Source organism: Pongo abelii, chromosome 16 (genome assembly GCF_028885655.2).
Source record: "Pongo abelii isolate AG06213 chromosome 16, NHGRI_mPonAbe1-v2.0_pri, whole genome shotgun sequence".
NCBI lineage: Eukaryota > Metazoa > Chordata > Mammalia > Primates > Hominidae > Pongo > Pongo abelii.
The window spans coordinates 104,608,920-104,626,056 of NC_072001.2; the positions used below are offsets into that span (position 1 = coordinate 104,608,920).

The following is a 17,137-nucleotide window of genomic DNA, read 5'->3' on the forward strand; positions in this document are numbered from 1 at the left end:
GAAGGGGTGGCCCATTTGACTCTTCCTGTCAGTCATTGCCATGAGGACAGTCTCCCTGAACCATGACCATACCCCAGCCCAGGGCTGGGGGTAGACAGAGGTTTCCTGCCCCTGCACGTGACTAGAGGGGTGGACGTATGAACACCCCAGCCCCTCTCCCTCAGGACCATGTGTGACATTACCATAGATCTGACAGGTGTGGACACATGACCCAGCTAGAGGACTCCTGTACTTAACATCCAGTGAACACAGTTGTCTGACCTCTGGTCACACCAGGGTAGCATCCTCTCCTGTTCAAGAGAAAAGACAGTCACCATATCCCATGCAGTGCACACAGATGCACACGAGATGGTGTATGAAGAGGCGCACACACACTCTGTCTTCCCTCTTGCTCTGCTCTTCACCATGGGAAGCAGCTGAGGCAGGTTCAGGACATTCAGGAAGCTCTAGGGTTCCACCGAGAGGAAGAAATTAGGATGAGGCCAAGAGAGTAGACAGCTGGACCCAGAAATGTGCACGGAGAGGGGCAGTTAGAAGACGGGAGAATGGCTGTGTGGGAACACTTCTTTTCATTTTCGGCCACGTGATCCTAGCAGCTGGGAACCCCGGTGGGGAAAACTCGCACAGCTGTGGGGATACTCGCAGCTCAGGTGCAGATGACCCTGACAGTGGCAGAGCTGGCTGGAGCTCCCTGCCAGGAGGGGAGACCCCAGGTGGACGTGAGGCATCGAACTCTGCTTGGCAACACCACTCTCTCTGGAGGCCCTAATGTCCTCTGCAACAACCATGTTACACAGTTAAGCAAGTGGTTTGATAAGCAAGTGGTGTGAGACGGTAGGCTGGCTGAATATTCCAGAAAGAGTCTGAAACCGCTAAAGGTAAAGATGACTTTTCTTTAGAAACAGAAGTCTGATTCTTCTCCTCCCGGAGTTTAGAGGGTCCTTACTTTCCTCAAAGGACAGGAACAATGTTACACTGTATGTTACGGTGGGTTCCCTCAACCTGTGCTGTCTAGACTCCGTGTGCTTTCACTTAAAAAACAAAATAAAATAAAAATAAAAACAACCACTCGCCACCTAGGCACCACTCTGCCATCTTAAAACGATTTCTGGCAGGAGAAGAATGCCCCATTCAGGAGCCGCCCTGACGGGGACACGAGCGGAGGCGCCGGGGCAGAGGGCAGCCCCCAGGTCAGGAACCAGACCCAGGAGCCCACCTCCCTCACCTAGCCTTGGAGGGTCCAGGCTGCAGGCGTTTTCCAGCAAACAAAGACAGAGAAGGCAAAACCTCCTTTATCTCAGAGACTCTCCCACTTTGTTTCAAATTTGACAGTCTCAGGCTCCTCAGAGAAACTGATGCCTTAAGAAGTCAAGACTGAGCCTTGTCGGGTGGCCGGGCGACCTACCGGGGCCTGGAGTGATCACGCAGCGGTCAGTGTGCAATTAGCCACGGGAGAAAAAGGTAATTTTTCAATAGATCCTTCTGTGGCTATTCATCCAGCTGCTCAGCCAACACATACTCTCTGCATTCCTGCCATATGCAAGCCCTCCACCAGACACATTTTTCTCAACTATTTGTGGCAAAAGAGTGTATTACAAGAGTAGACGCATATTCAAGGAAGAGCATCTAAAGAGAGTGATCTGTATTTGTTGATAAAGCAATATATCACTTTTAGTCATCCCATCATTTCTTTTTCAAACACACGTTTTCCAAAGGGAAGAAGTAGTTATGGGAAAAAATGCACTCCGTTCTGTATCAGATACAAGGCTCAGAGAAACACCGTTCTCCTTAAAAACAGCTGTGATGGCAGAACTGGAATAATCTGATTTCCTCTCCTAGTGGGCTAGGTAGGGTTCTTGCTTTCTGATTTACTTTACAGCTGATTTTTTTTTAAAATAAAAATTTTGGCCAGGCACGGTGGCTCACGCCTGTAATCCCAGCACTTTGGGAGGCCAAGGTGGGTGGATCACCTGAGGTCAGGAGTTTGAGACCAGCCTGGCCAACATGGTGAAACCCCGTCTCTACTAAAAATACAAAAAAATTAGCTGGGCATGGTGGCGGGTGCCTGTAATCCCAGCTACTCGGGAGGCTGAGGCAGGAGGATGGCTTGAACACAGGAGGCGGAGGTTGCATTGAGCCAGGATCATGCCACTGCACTCCAGCCTGGGCAACAAGAGCAAAACTCGGTCTCAATCAATCAATCAATGAACAAACATGACAGATCTAGAAAAACTTACTCCAAAGAGCAATTCTGGGTGTGCCCTGCTCATGAGAGAGAGATGAAGCCAGGGCCCTTCTGCTCAAGACTTGTTAAAAAAAATCCCAGCGCTTAAGCCTTAAGAAGGTTGTGCAGGGCCAGATAAAAGCCACACAAAGCTGCTATGCACCGTGAATAATAAGCAGTACCCCACAACCTGCAACAAAGAAGGGGCTGACCCAGCTGCTCCTGCTCAGGCCCGCTGGATTCACACTGCAGACTCCCAGGGCCGGTTAGGCTGGGCTGGGGCTACAGCTCCGATCTGTAGCAGGTGGTGACAGAAAGGACACCTGCAGCTACTCCTCATTTCACCCTTCTGGGAGGAGCAGATTCCTGACTTGGTCTGATATGCTAAACATGGGTAAGAATTTCCAATACTAGGCTGAGCGGTTCAGGCTGAGGAACTGATCCCCTATCATGGAGCAATCTGCTACAAAAGGGGAAGAGGCCTCAAAACAGTGGTGGCTTAAGAAGTGATTCCCTTCCCAGCTGTACAATCCACAAGAGAAAATGCAGACATGTGCAGGCATGCACCGTGAACACGCACATGTGCACAGAACGCATGTGTGAACACCTCCCCCAGCCACGCCTTACAAGAGTCAGCTCCAAACCCACATGCCTGAGACGTCACCGATGCCACAGCAGAGCCTTACCTGGGTCTCTTGTCCGAGGCGGCCACACACATGTGCTGCGAAGGTACTGCTGTCCACTTCTTTGCCTCCACAACGAGAGCTTCTGCGTCCACCAAACCAAATCCATAGAAATGGCTAACTGAAAAGACAGGCCCTTCAGAGCCAGGCTCTCCTGCCTCTTCCAGGAAGGGAGCAAGGCTGGCTCTTGCATCTGCCGGGCCCCACGGAGGACAGATGGACCATAAGACTCGAGGTCTCCTGGGGGCCCCAGGCTGCAGGATGGGTCCCTCTGAGGGCTGCTCAAAGGTCCCAGCTGCCTCTCTCTCTCTGAAACCAACTCCTTCTGTTAAATTTAGGAGTCTGGGTCAGGAAACACGTCCGGCTTTGGTACAGAGTAGAAGTGCTGAGAAGGTCTAGGACTTTCTTTTTTTGAGACAAGGACAGGTTTCTTTACATTAAAAGGGCTTGTCAGCATCTATGCTCCCTGAATCTTAGACCAGACAAGAGAAACAAAATCTGAGACCTCTTGGTTCACACAATTACCACGTGCCCGAAATGCAATAACACAAGGCTGTACTCATCTTTTTTGCCATTTTCTTTCCCTGCTGAGTTCCCAGAGCATTCCAGGAAAGCAGCATGGCACAGCACAGAGGCAGGCTTGCGAACTGGCCCGGTCCAGTATTTAATTTGGCCAGGGCAGGAGATTTTCAAAGTTTAATAAGAGGCAAGGTCAAGAACTACATACAATCTATTCTCCTATTTAATTAGGCCAGAATTGAAATGGAGGTCAGCTCTTGTTACAGCACACCACTATCACCGACATTCCTGCAAAACAAAGATGAACTAGGCCCAATCGATGTCCTCCTTATTAAAAGGAATGTCCCTCGGCACTTAGGGTAACTATGCTTGACCTATATTTTCCAGATAGTAGTATCAGACTTAGTGTCAAATTAGTTAGACCTGAGCTTCAGAAAAGGTTAAAAAAAGATTCCTCCCTAACATAAATACTACGGCCAAATGAAATATTTTTCAGTATACCTGATAAGAAGTTAGGCAAACAGGTCGGGCACAGTGGCTCACACCTGTAATCCCACCACTTTGGGAGGCCAAGGCAGGTGGATCACGAGGTCAGGAGATCGAGACCAGCTTGGGCAACATGGTGAAACCCCGTCTCTACTAAAAATACAAAAATTAGCTGGGCGTGGTAGCAGGCACCTGTAATCCCAGCTAGTTGGGAGGGATTACTTAAAAGGAAGGAAAATCATTTGAACGCAGGAGGCAAAGGTTGCAGTGAGCCGAGATCGTGCCATTGCACTCCAGCTTGGGCAACAAGGCGAGACTCTGTCTCAAAAAAAAAAAAAAGTCAGGCAAACAAAGCACTGTCCTAAAATTACCTGCTTCAAAGGCCGCAGACAGCCGGCTTAATGAAGCCCTGACCATGGGTTGATTTCATGGTACCTAGGTCTGTACCAGGCTGGGCTGCGGGTAGAGGCTCCACTGTCCTATGCTTTACTTTTATGACATAGGGACTGGCCAACAGAAGTTTTACAGTCAGAAAGTAACTTACAAAACTATCTCAGTGTCCTCATCGTACAGATGAGGACACTGAAGGCAAGTTTCAAAATCACAGAGCGACTCAGGGCTAAGGATGCAAGCTGCCCTTAGGTGGCACACAAACAGCGTTTATTTTAATAATTATGGATTTGTTTTAATGCACATTAGAAAAAATACATAACTACATACCAAACCTACGATTAGCTAGATGTAGTACAGTTTCCTTTTAAAATACATTTATGTCAAAAAAAAGTAGTGGGGGCAGTAATTTTTTTTTTAAGAGATGGAGTCCTGCTGTGTTGTCCAGGCTAGACTCAAATTCCTGGGCTCAGGCAATCCTCCTGCCTCAACTTCCCTAGTAGCTGGGACTATGGGCACACATCATTGCTCCTGGCTTAAAGAGAACTATGAGTAAATATTGGTATAGGTGGTGTCTCCGTGGCAAACGTTATAGAGTTTAGGAGACCCTAGACTCTTGTGACCTGAGGGTTCTTCCGTAATGTCAGTGCGAGCTTCCAGGATACTTTTCTTAAATAGCTGCACATGTGTTTTAAATTCTTGTGACACACAATTAATAATAACAATTAATGCTATTTGGAGAGTCCTTTTAAGGAATTCACGACACCCCTTCCTATACATTCCAGGGTCACCCAATGGTCCACTAGAACGCCACTGCCGCACCTTTATGACCCGCGCCGTTCACTTTCCAGTCGCTCGCTTTCAGGTGGGCCGGCCGGGATGTCTTCACTAGCAGGTGCTGGACGTCCCTCCAGGTTAACTGGCTGCTGCAATGACACAACATACCCTAGAGTCCACACAGCTCAACAACAGCAACCACACAGGCCACTCAGAGGTAGGGGGTCGGGAGCCAACCCATGTCTGAACTGAGCAAACCCCTCAGGCTAAGGATTGCATTCCTTGGCGAGGGTTTATTTCACCACCTCTTTGTAAACAAGTTTCCAGCAACTAAATCCTGAGGGAAAAAAAGGTTCAATGGGTGACCTAAAATTCATAAGCATTAAAGCCTAGCCTTGCTGCCAAGCTCTGCTGGAGTTTGCCCAGAGCCATATGGGAAATTCTGAAAATACAAGACACTTAACATAATAGTAAATGTTTATTAAATACTTGGGGTTATTCTTCATCCTAAGCAAATACAACAGTGCATAAGAGTATGTTCAAACCATGATTGGCCGAGATTCCATCCTGTGTGGACCCGCTGGTGTAGATTATAATTCAAGATTTTAGTATATGATTCTAAATTTGCAAAATATTCTTTTTGGGGAAGTAGAAACATTTCATCAAAAGAATACAACATGCCACTAATGTAACTAAATACACAGATGATTTTTTTAAATTTCTAAGGCACATTTGCTCACCTCTGCTTTTTGTGTGTGAGACAGGGTCTCGCCCTGTTGCCCAGGCTGGAGTGCAGTGGTGTGATCTTGGCTCACTACAACCTCAACCTCTGGGCTCAAGCGACCTTCCTACCTCAGCCTCCCAAGTGGCTAGGACTACAGGTGTGCACCACCACGCCCGGCTAATTTTTACATTTTTTGTAGAGACAAGGTCTTGCTATATTGCCCAGGCTGGTCTTGAATTCCTGGGTTCAAGCAATCCTCCTGCATTGGCTTCCCAAAGTGTTAGGATTACAGGTGTGAGCCACCACACCTGGCCCACCTTTTTTTTTTTTTTTTTTAACACCTCTGAAATCCAGATCCATCTATGATCTGATACCTCTTATAAGCCCCTCTGCCCACAGCAACCGGGAACGGGTTACATTGCCTGGAGGTGCTGAACTTGGTGCTGTCTATTCACAGTGTCATTTCCAGGTCTAAACAACTCTCAGCCTAAAAGAACTCTTCAACAGTTACAAAAATTCTAAGAGATATGGGTGTATTGTATAATGGCAGCACTTCCGGTTTCTGTGGTACATAAAAAGGGTACATCTTACAACTTTATGGCATCTTGGATTCGATTAAATATAGTATTTTTCATACTATCTGTACACAGAGAGTAGTAGAAAATAAGAGCATTGTTCCTTTCTTCTAATCAGTATTAATTGCTATGGAATCTGGATATTTGAACATACAAGCTTTCTGCGAGGCTGCATTAAAACATGGTAAAGATAACACCTACATGTGAATCAGTAATGAAAGGAATATATTTTTGCCCTATCAAACAGCTGAGTGAAAAGAAAGATGTATGGGCTCATGGTTCTGGCTGCAATTTGACAGATAAATATTTATAGATCTTTTATTCCTTTTTTAGTTGATTAAATTGACGCATACCTAGGACTTTCTACTCAATCAGAAAATTAACCAAGAATAAATTTACATCTCTCGAGTCCAAGACTCTCACTCCCTAATGTCACAAACACATACGCTTTCTTTCCAGACCATCTTCCCAGGGCTCGCTGGGATGGAGGTGACCAGAAGCACAAGCCCCAGGCTTATCTCAGTGCGTGTTTACTAGGAATGCACGCCGTGCCACAGGTGCTGCCTCAGGGAATGCGACCCTAGGAACACGGACTAAGTAAAATCGGGGGAGCTGCTGCAGCTGAGGGGGACTGGGGACGCAGAAGAGAGAGAGCTGCAGTGCCCAGCTGAGGGGGACTGGGGACGCAGAAGAGAGAGAGCTGCAGTGCCCAGCTGAGGGGGACTGGGGACGCAGAAGAGAGAGAGCTGCAGTGCCCAGCTGAGGGGGACTGGGGACGCAGAAGAGAGAGAGCTGAAGTGCCCAGCTGAGGGGGACTGGGGATGCAGAAGAGAGAGTGCTGAAGTGCCCAGCTGAGGGGGACTGGGGACGCAGAAGAGAGAGAGCTGCAGTGCCCAGCTGAGGGGGACTGGGGACGCAGAAGAGAGAGTGCTGCAGTGCCCAGCTGAGGGGGACTGGGGATGCAGAAGAGAGAGAGCTGCAGTGCCCAGCTGAGGGGGACTGGGGATGCAGAAGAGAGAGAGCTGAAGTGCCCAGCTGCCCCGCCCTCCCCAGTGGTGCCTGCTCGGATGTCACAGGCGTCTCTCAAGTGGCCCACTCTGTGAGTGGGTGTGCGAAGATGTACAGAACACAAAACTTCCCATTTCAACCATTTGTAAAGGTGCAGCTCAGTAGCATTAAGTACACTCACATTGCTCTGGTACTGCCACACCCACTTTCAGAAGTTTTCACCACACCCAAACTGAACCTCTGTCCCATGGGACACTCAGTCCCCTTTGCTCCTTCTCCAGCCCCTGGCAGCCACCATGCTACTTTCTGTATCTATGAGTTTGATGGCTCCAGGTCTTCATGTAAGTGGAACCACACGGGATTTGTCTTATTTCCCTCAGCACAATGTCCTTGAGAGGCCTTATCATAATCTGTATCCGAATCTCCTTCCTTTCAAGGCTGAATGATATTCCAGGTGTGTACAGAGCACACTTTGCTGATCTCTTCGTCCATCGTGGACACTCAGGTTGCTCCCACTGTTCAGCAGTTGTGAACCAGCTGCCGTGAACATGGCTGGGCCAATATCTACCCGAGTCCCTGCTTTCAATTCTGGAGATCACCCACAAGTGGGATTGCTGGATCGTCTGGGGAGTCTGTTTAATTTTTTCAAGAAAGCGCTATACTGTTTCGTGTGGTGGCTGCTCTGCACACTCCCACCCTCTCCCCCCTTTGCCTGTTTTCCTACGAGAAGCTCACCCATGGCGTAAGTCTTGGGTATACCCCTTCCCTGGGCTCACCCTCTCCAGGCTCCAGCCCTGGCCTCCCCTGACTTCTCCAATGTGTTCTTGCTGCTCCTGGCTGGTCACTGGCTTCCTCACTCTCTCTCCCCGTCTGTGTCCAGTGGCTCAGTCTCCAGGCCTTTCCCTGCCAGGCACACCTGTTCTCCTCCTGCATCCACTAGCCTTCCTGCGGCCCACAAGCCAATCTCACTGTTAGGGGAGGATTCTGAGGCCTCGAGTAGCCCCTGGCCGTGCACCCTGGTAGAGAGGTCCCAGGTGCAGGCTTCACAGGTGCAGGCTTTGGAGTTCAGACAAGTGCTGACATGGCCACACCCCATGCTGCCCGTGCAACCTGGCAAGTTACTGCTGTGTGTCAGCAGGGCATACTCGAAGATGGCTACAGCCAGTCCTCCTGGAAATCTTGAATTTAGGTGCCGGGATGACCTTTCGAGTGGAGGACAGAACGGGTCCAGGGAGTCAGAAAGTTAGGAACCATTTTCTTATGAAAAAAATCTATTTTATTTTTGACTCTAGCAATAAAATCACAAATATAACCGCATGGAAAATATGTCTAAGAGGATGTTGAAAATGTTTTTTGATGAAGAACGGATGTCTGAAAAGTACCAAGACTGTCCCAAAACCATGGGACTCCCTTTAGAGAATTCCAACACGTGTGGGTCTTCCTTCATTCTGGCTGCACGCTGTCTGGGGGCCCTCCCCAGACTCTCCGGGAGCATCTCCACCCAGAACCATCTGGCTTTGCCCCAGTTCCTTCCACAGCAGTAGTGAACAGACAGAGAAGGCGGCCTGAGGCCAACCTGCACAGGCGAGAGCTACCCCAGGCTGCAGATCTGCTCAACACAGGCTTTCAAATTCCAGACATCAACCGTTCCTTCCTTGACCAATCCTGTAAGTGTCAAATGCTCTAGATTGACATTGTTCCAAATGATGTTTGCCTCATCTGCCACCAGTATGTTTCTGAGGAGGAGCTAAAATGATGAGGAAGATGACTGTCTGAGCTTTCATGTGCCCACTGAACAAGTTTAAGGGGACAACGCGTCCCGGAGCAGGGTTTGTTTTCCATTTAGCTCTTTGCATGTTTCCAATAAGGAATGGAGGAAAATACAGCGCAAGGAAGGGTAAAGTATGCGAATGTGAGTTTCCACACAAGCAACTAATTATGAAGAATTTTTAAAAAGAGCCTCAGGACACAGAAGCTAACATTTTGGCCTGGAAATTAAAAATACCAAACTGTTTCTTTGTTACATTGGTAGCATTTGAGTGTTACGCTCAGTTTGTCTTGTGCAAATCCACATGCAAACATACGTAATTACAAGCATTGAGGCACCCCAACCATTCTTTTTGAGTTATTTAAAAACTCATCTACAACAGATGACTACTGCAGAGGGCTGGTTTGTTCTCTGCCAGTTTTGATGACTAAAGTACAATTTGGTTTTGACTCTATGACTGCATGTGCAGTTAACTTGCTTTTCTTTCTGAACCAACAACACATACACAACTCAAGAGTTCTTCTTGACTGTCAATTTATAAGTGAAAGTTCCTAAAAAGAAGCTAGAGCAACCTAAAGTGTGGTTTTGGTGTGAGGTGCAGAATCAGAGTCAGGCCTTGGACTCTGGCCCAGCCAGCCCCCGTGTCCTACAGTGCCCTACAAACGGCAGGAGACTTGGGCTTTAAGAAAGGAAGAAACCACTTCACACCCATCAGGATGGCCTAAAAAAAGGAAGGAAATTTTGATACGTTCTACAAATGGGTGAACCTTAAAGACATTATGTTAAGTGAAATAAGCCAGGCACAAAAGGACAAATCCTATGTGATTCCACTTACGTGAGGCACCTAAAGTAGTGAAATTTGTAGAGACAGAAATAGGGTGGGGGGTCAATGGGGAGTGTTATAGGCTGAACTATGTCCCCTCCAAAATGTATTCATCGAAGTCTTAGGCCCCGGTACCTCAGAGTATGATTATATTTGGAGAGAAGGCCTTTAAAAAGGTAATTAACATAAAATGAGATTATTAGGGTGGGCCCTAATCCAGTATGACCAGTGTCCTTATAAAAAGAGGACACAGCAGAAGGGGAGAAGTCAACTTTCTGCAAGCCAAGAAGACACCAACCCTGCTGACACCTTGATCCAGGAATTCCAGGCTCCAGAACTTTGAGAAACTAAATTTCTGTTGTTTGAGCTGCCCGGTCCGTGGGACTCTGTTACGGCAGCCTGAGCTGACTAACCTGGGCAGCTGTTGTTTAATGGGCATAGGGTTTCAGCCTGGGAAGAAGACGAAGCTCTGGGGGAGGGATGCTGGTGCAGGGGGCACGACTCAGTGAATGTGCTTAATGCCACTGAGCTGTCCACTTCAATATGGTGAGAATGGCCAATGTTATGTGTATTTTACCACAGTATAAACATTTTTTTAGAAAAAGGTAAGTGGGAACTTACTTTGCTTCTAGAGCCAAGGCGATGATGCCAGCTACCATGGGGGCAGAGACTGAGGTCCCAGTGTGGCCATCGGTACAGCGCTGACGCAGATCCGTGGTGACCTGGGTGAGAGAGAAGCACAGTGAGGCAGTGATGGCAGACAGGCTAATTCACTCTCTGGAGAAGGCAAGGCTACTTCAGGTGCCACTAACTGGCAAGCGTGACCCTGGGTCTCAGGAACAAATAAGGTGTTAGGCAAATGCATCTCAGCAACCGCAGATTTCCACAACATCTGGTGCTCCCGCTAAATCACTTTGCAGGAAGACGGGCGGAGGCAAGGAGGCCAGCTGGGAGCACAGACCGTAAGCTTCGATAATAATAGATCAGCTGGTTCCCTCTCCACTGCAGAAGTGCATGTGGAAAAAATGGTAAAACATGAAACCAAGATGCACCCCACAAGCCCTCCCCACTGGGTCTGCTGGACTTTGTGCCCTGTCACCAATGCCCAAGAGTGCCCATGGCAAAAGCATCAGAGTCCACACTAGTGATCCCTAAGTTCCCCCCCCCGACTTCAGAGCAGCTAGAGGTGCCCAGGTGGCTTGGAGAGAGCTTCTGCCTTTAGCCAGCGGGTCATAAGCTGGGTTCTCCACCAGGATGTCCTCCTGAAGAAGCAGATCAACCTGGCATGTTCTTGACCTCCCAAGGCCTGCTGCGCAGGGAAACAAGGCAGGTACTGCTAGCTGGGGGCTCTGCCTGCCCTCCTCGGAGCACTGGCCCAGGCTGGGTGTGTGATGGATTCTGGACCTCACTACCACTCAGGCTGACGTGTATCTCCCTCTGGACTGAAATGCGAAGCGGGTGCTGGGGGTTCAGCCTGTGTGGGTTCAGGTGTGCTAGGTGGGATTGTGGCCCCCATCATCTTTGTCCTCTGGTGTTATTCCGATGAGCTTTGCAGATGGAGTTAAGGTTGGTAGCCAGCCGACCTTAAAGCAGGAAGATTATCCTGGATTATCTGAGTAGACCTGGTGCCACCACAGGGCCCTTCACCTTGGAAGAGGAAGGCAGCAAGGCTGTCGGAGAGAGGAAGCATTAGAAGGACTGGACCCACCGCTGCTGGCATTGAAGAGGGAGCTGAGGAGTAAGCCAATGAATGTGGGTGGCCTCCAGAGGCTGAGAACGGGCCCCAGCTGACAGTCCACAAGGAAACGGGAAACTCAGTCCCAGAACCATAGGGACCTGAGTTTTGCCAACAGCCCGAGTGGGCAAGGAAACAGATTCTCCCGGGAGCCTCCAGAAGGAACCACAGCCCTGCCAGCACCTTGGTCTTAGCCTTGTGAGACTCAAAGCAGAGACTCGGTTGAGGCTCCTGGACTTCCGGCCTATAGGACCATGAGATATCAATTTGTGCTGTTTTAAGCTGCTAAGTTTGTGATAATTTGTTATGGCAGGAATAGGAAAGTCACACCCATCCACCCACCACAGGGCTCCAGTAGCCGATCTGCCTAACCTGTGAGAATCAATTTCACAGTGGGAGCAATCCAGATCCTCTTCCAAACTCAGCACCTTCCTTGCACACGTTTTAGCTGGGCCAACTGTCTAGGGAAGGTGGGGGTCTGGCCTGTGTCACACACAGGAAGATGTGACGGGAATGCCAACAGAGACCAGTTTCCTCCTTGTTCGTTTCAGTGGGGCTGGGGTACCTCAACATGGGGAGGGCAGCTGACGGCATGGGAAAAGGGACAAAAATGTCCCCTCTCTGACCCCAGCATCTTCAAATGCAAATGGACACCATGATATAGATTTCAGGGGTTCTCGGCAGATCACAGCCAGGCACCTGAACGTACCTGTGCTTGGTAAATGGTGGCCAGGAGGAGAAACTAGGGGTGGCTGGGCAGGAGGCCATGCTCCCAAGAGCATGTGAGGCTCACAGCTGGTTCTCCAGCTTCAGAGAAGGGGGTCCTGGGGAGCGAGCAGAGGGGCCTACCCTGGGAGGGATGGCTGAACCAAGGTGGACAGCCCCTGCTGAGTCCTAGTGCCACTGGGACACAGCTCGTGCTCAGTGAACGAACACATCCTCCTGTTCTGGTGAGAGATGCTTTCTTTAGGTTTTACTCCTCTATAAAGAGTCACGTCTCACCACGGGACATCCCTCGCTCCAGGTGGACACCTGCTCACATTCCTCAGACTCAGAGGGACAGAGAATGCAGGCGGACAGGGTTGTGATTGCCATCACAGGCCTGCCATCACAGGCCTGCCTGAATGCTGGGACTGTGATATGTCGACTGTCCTGAGCAGCACTCATCTCCCTGGAGGATGTCTAAGAGGACTCAGAACAAAAGCTGGGCTCTGGTAGACCTGAAAATAACACCCCTCATACTGTCAGAGCAGACTTCCTGGGCAGTGACCAAGACAAAGTATTTTTCTCTTTTACCCCTCTCCAAACTATGCCCTTCTTACCCACATATTATTGCTCAGGGAAGATAATTTAAAAAAAAAAAGGAAGAAAAGCATTTTATAGCTAAGGCACGCACACATGCATGGCATTGGAATCACATGCTGACGTGATTCGTGATGCAAATAAAGCTGCAAGCCCTGCCTCCAGGGTTGAGAGACACCATCCTGCCTGCACACAGTCCATGTTACAAACTGTCCCATAACTTCGCAAATTCGAACTTGCACCCATTCGGCCAGCAAGACTAGGTTGGGTTTTGGCCAAGTGTCTGTCTGATAAGACCCCAGCCAAGTCCGTGATCAAATGAGCTGGATTTCTACGTAAACAGGACACCATTCAGCATCTCAGCTGCCCGTCCCAGGGGTGCGTACTCCAGCAGAAAAGGAAAATAACAAATTAATACCTTAGTTAACCAGCCCGAGCCACTACCAGGCTGGCGACAGAACGATGGCAGCTGACCTTTCACTGGTGGGGAGCAAAGCCGAGAACAGGAAGCCTGTATGCTCCCACAGAAAAGTGTAAAAATAAATTTGCGAATAACTTCTAAAGATGTGGCTGAGCAGCCGCAGAAATGAAAAGATGCTAGTGAGCTTTAAAATTTAACCATGTCTGGCCAGCTCCACAGTCCCATTTTTAAAATGTCTACAAGTCAACTTAATGACTGTGCATTTCAATTCTGCATTAATTTGAACTGGAGACCCTCCCTTCCTCTTTTTTTTAAGTAGGAAAGTATGTAGGGAAAGAAAAAGCACAAATTCTACCTGAGTACTAAAACAGTTACCTTTTAAAAGACAAATCATGCTCATGTTCACTTAAGTAAGCGGAACAGACAGAAACCACTGCTCGACTTAAAAGTGTCCAGGAAAAGTGCTTCTGTAGCAACAGAATGCCTACAAGAACTCCTGGATTTCTAGAACGTCTCAGTATAAAACCAAGTCTTTCTCTTACTCTATTGTACACGCTGGAACTGGACGGGTTCATTGGATTCCAAGAGATGTGACCACAGAATTTCAGAGTTAAAACGAGACATCATGAGAAGGAACCTCGTTCTTAAATAATATTTTTAGATCTCTAAAGCCAGAGAGGGGTTTAATTGCTATTTCTGTGCAAAGATTAGAAAGCCAGTGTCCGAGGAAGGCTGCCAAGAGACTGGGGTTTACCTCGAGGCTCAAATTGTTCGCCGATGGGTGAGGCTGGGACCCTGGGATCCAGAACAATCTGGCCTCAATTTAACCCATCTTTCTGAGAAAGGGAGAAGAAACTCATTCCCAGAGGGCTGAGGCACTCACTGTAAGCACTCCAACTTGCCAAGAGAACTTACGATTTTTCGCTCATAAAAGGCCCCACTGCTGTAGGTGGTGGCCAGGGTGGACGCACACTCTTCCAGGTACCAGGGCTTGTAGCCATTCTCGGTGGCGCTGCTGACGGAGATGGTGTAGATGCTGTTGGTGTAGCCATCGCACGAGCAGTAGTCCCCCTCTCTCCCGCCATTCCCAGATGCCCAGACGAAAATGGAGCCCAGGCCCTGCCGGCCCTGGAGGGAGAAGAGGAACAAGGCTTAGCCCCGCAGCAGAACCTCGTAGGGTGGGTCTCCCCCCAACCTAGAGTCCCATCTCCCAAATGTTCCTTCAAAGGGATAAGAAGGTTGCATTCAGACCATCTGGATGCTGCTGAGAGCATGGTTTTGGGGGCTCTGTTTGGATTTTAATGGTGTGCTTCTGCCTGTGGCAGTAGCCTTCAAATTGCAGAATCACAGGATCATACGAGGGAGAGGGGCCAGAAAGACTCCTCTGTTCTTCACAGGAAAATCAAGGGTCCCAACACAAGCTGCTCTATTCCACAGCCATGCCTGTCATTTCCATTGCAATGGCCTAGGATCGAAGAGACCTAGCAGTGCTGCAAATAACACTGAGATTACAGATGATGGCGGAATTTACAACTTTAATTTTTCTGGGTTGAAAGAGCTGGTCTGGTGGGGAAAAGAATGATTTTTCTGGAAAACATACTTGCAGAGGTGCCCTTCTTGCAGAGTGAGCTAAATTTGCAGAGGGATAGGACCGTGAACTCTGGGTGAAGACAGAACAGGTGAAAAGGGTTATGTCCAGGAAGCTGGTAGCAGCTTGCGGGTGTCCTGTCAGAGCTCCCTGTGGTCTCTGCTGAGGGTAAGTATCAGGGTGGTCTGATTCACATCACTAGCCAAGGCCAGGGCCTCATTTGTGTGTAGGTTTTCTTTCCGTTTTTTTTTTTTTTTTTTTTTCAGAACGGGGTCTTGCTACATTACCCAGGCTGGTCTGGAACTCCCGGGCTCAGGTGATCCTCCTGCCTTAGCCTTCAGAGTAGCTGTGCCTACAGAAGTGCACCGCCATGCCCAGCTGTGCACCGGTGTTCATTGTTAAGAACGTACACACGAAAGCAAGTCTTTGAAAGACAGCAGCCAGTCAGGGCAGATTCCTGCAGCTCTGCTCTATCCCATACCCACAGGACGGATGATTTCTGACCACACTGAGAATCATTCCAGCCACAAATACCAGCTAAAGATTAGCGAGTGGAAGACTGAACTGACGGATATAGTCCAGATGGCTGGATGAACTGGTGGTGCACAGCCGGCCCAAGAGCAGGGCCAACGTTCCACCTCCATGGGAAACTGGAGCCACTGGCTGGAAATCATGTCCTTACTGAGGACCCTCCTTCCCAAACAAACAGAGGAAATTTATACTTATGCTCAACAATCAGCCAATTTAAAGATAACTTACACCCCAATTTTGCAATCCCCGTAGAGCCAAATCGAAGCCTGCTGCTGACCAAACATGTCACACTCACTTTTGGAGCACAATGAGTGGACCCGCCTGCTCTGTACGCTCACACCACGGGGGTTTGTAAACCAAGGAGACTCCAGCTCCAACTTGAGGCTCCCAAGAAAGCCCACGGGAAAGTTCTTGGAGCTCACACAGCCCCGCTGCTTAAGGCTGCCGCGTCCACTCTGCTTTCTGCATCTGCAAGGTGAACCTGTCGGGGTGGCCAAGAGCTCAACAGAAAGGTCCCTCCCAGAAAAGCTAACCTGAGAGAAAGGCACAAAGAGCTCAGGAAGGTGGTGTGTGTGTGCATGTGATTACCTGCAGGAAGAGATTCAGCTGAAGCCAGTTTAAAGCAACTACAATGCAAATCAAAAGGTATTTAACCCATCAGAGCCTGTCCTTATTCCAGGTGAGAATTAGTCCTAGACACTGCCACTCCTAACTCCCCACCCCACTTGAAATGACTCATAAAATGTTGCCCTTTTGCAAGGTGGAGCATGCAACTTTACTGCTTCAGGAGCAGAGAGAAAGGCCAAAAACAGCTCTCCCCAAACTTGAATGTGCACACCCTGGAGTCACCTGGGAACCTGTTACAATGCAGACTTGGGCCCCAAAGTCCAGGGTGGGCCTCAGAGTATGCATCCCTAATAAGCTCCCAGGGGACGCCAGTGCTGCTGGCTCTGGACCCCACTTTGAATACCAAGAGCCTGAAATGCTCAAGGTTTGCATTTACAGCATGCACCATGCATTTGCTATGAGATCAACCCATCCTCATAGGCACCAACGTGTCAACAACCTGTCCCCTCCTTAGAACGGTTTCTGGGAAGGAGACATGGAAACGAGGCGAGGAAACAGCCAGATCTGAGGAGTGTAGAGATGTTTTAACTGTCTCTGACGATTTTATTTTCACTTCCCAGATCTTCCAGGGGCTTCATGGAAGCCATGGACAGACGCTGCAGGGACATTTCAACCCCAGCCGTGAACTTGCACTTCTTTTCAGTAAACTCCCAACTTCAACCCAATCAAATCGTATTTCGGTGTCTTCCCTGGGGAGGGAGAGTTCATTTCATGAGCTCAGAAGCACCGCGACAGAGGGCCAGCAAACACCGGCCACCTGGACACGGCCAGTGTCTTTAGCCACAGCAATGTCTAATCGTCACTTCTGAATAACCAGGTGTGAGAGGAGCGAGGCCTCCTAAGGACCAACGTTAAACAGATCTTTGTGCCAAGTTACAGCTTCTACAGTCTCCCACCGCCGGACCATATCATCTACCAAAGATAAGGTCAGATTTTACAGAAGACAACTGTAGGTG

At 49.0% G+C, this 17,137-nt stretch overlaps 1 protein-coding gene across 3 annotated transcripts in view; it reads right to left on the minus strand.

Moving 5' to 3' along the window:
• PCSK6 (proprotein convertase subtilisin/kexin type 6) overlaps positions 1-17,137 on the minus strand; it is a 188,749-nt gene that overhangs the window by 80,786 nt on the left and 90,826 nt on the right. For all 3 annotated transcript variants that reach the window (XM_024232758.3, XM_024232759.3, XM_063716323.1), the window contains exons 8-11: positions 14,351-14,563; positions 10,599-10,699; positions 5,125-5,228; positions 2,911-3,028 (exon numbers count right to left, since the gene is read on the minus strand). In XM_024232758.3, coding sequence (XP_024088526.2) covers positions 2,911-3,028; positions 5,125-5,228; positions 10,599-10,699; positions 14,351-14,563 — 536 coding nt within the window. The remainder of the gene's footprint in view (positions 1-2,910; positions 3,029-5,124; positions 5,229-10,598; positions 10,700-14,350; positions 14,564-17,137) is intronic.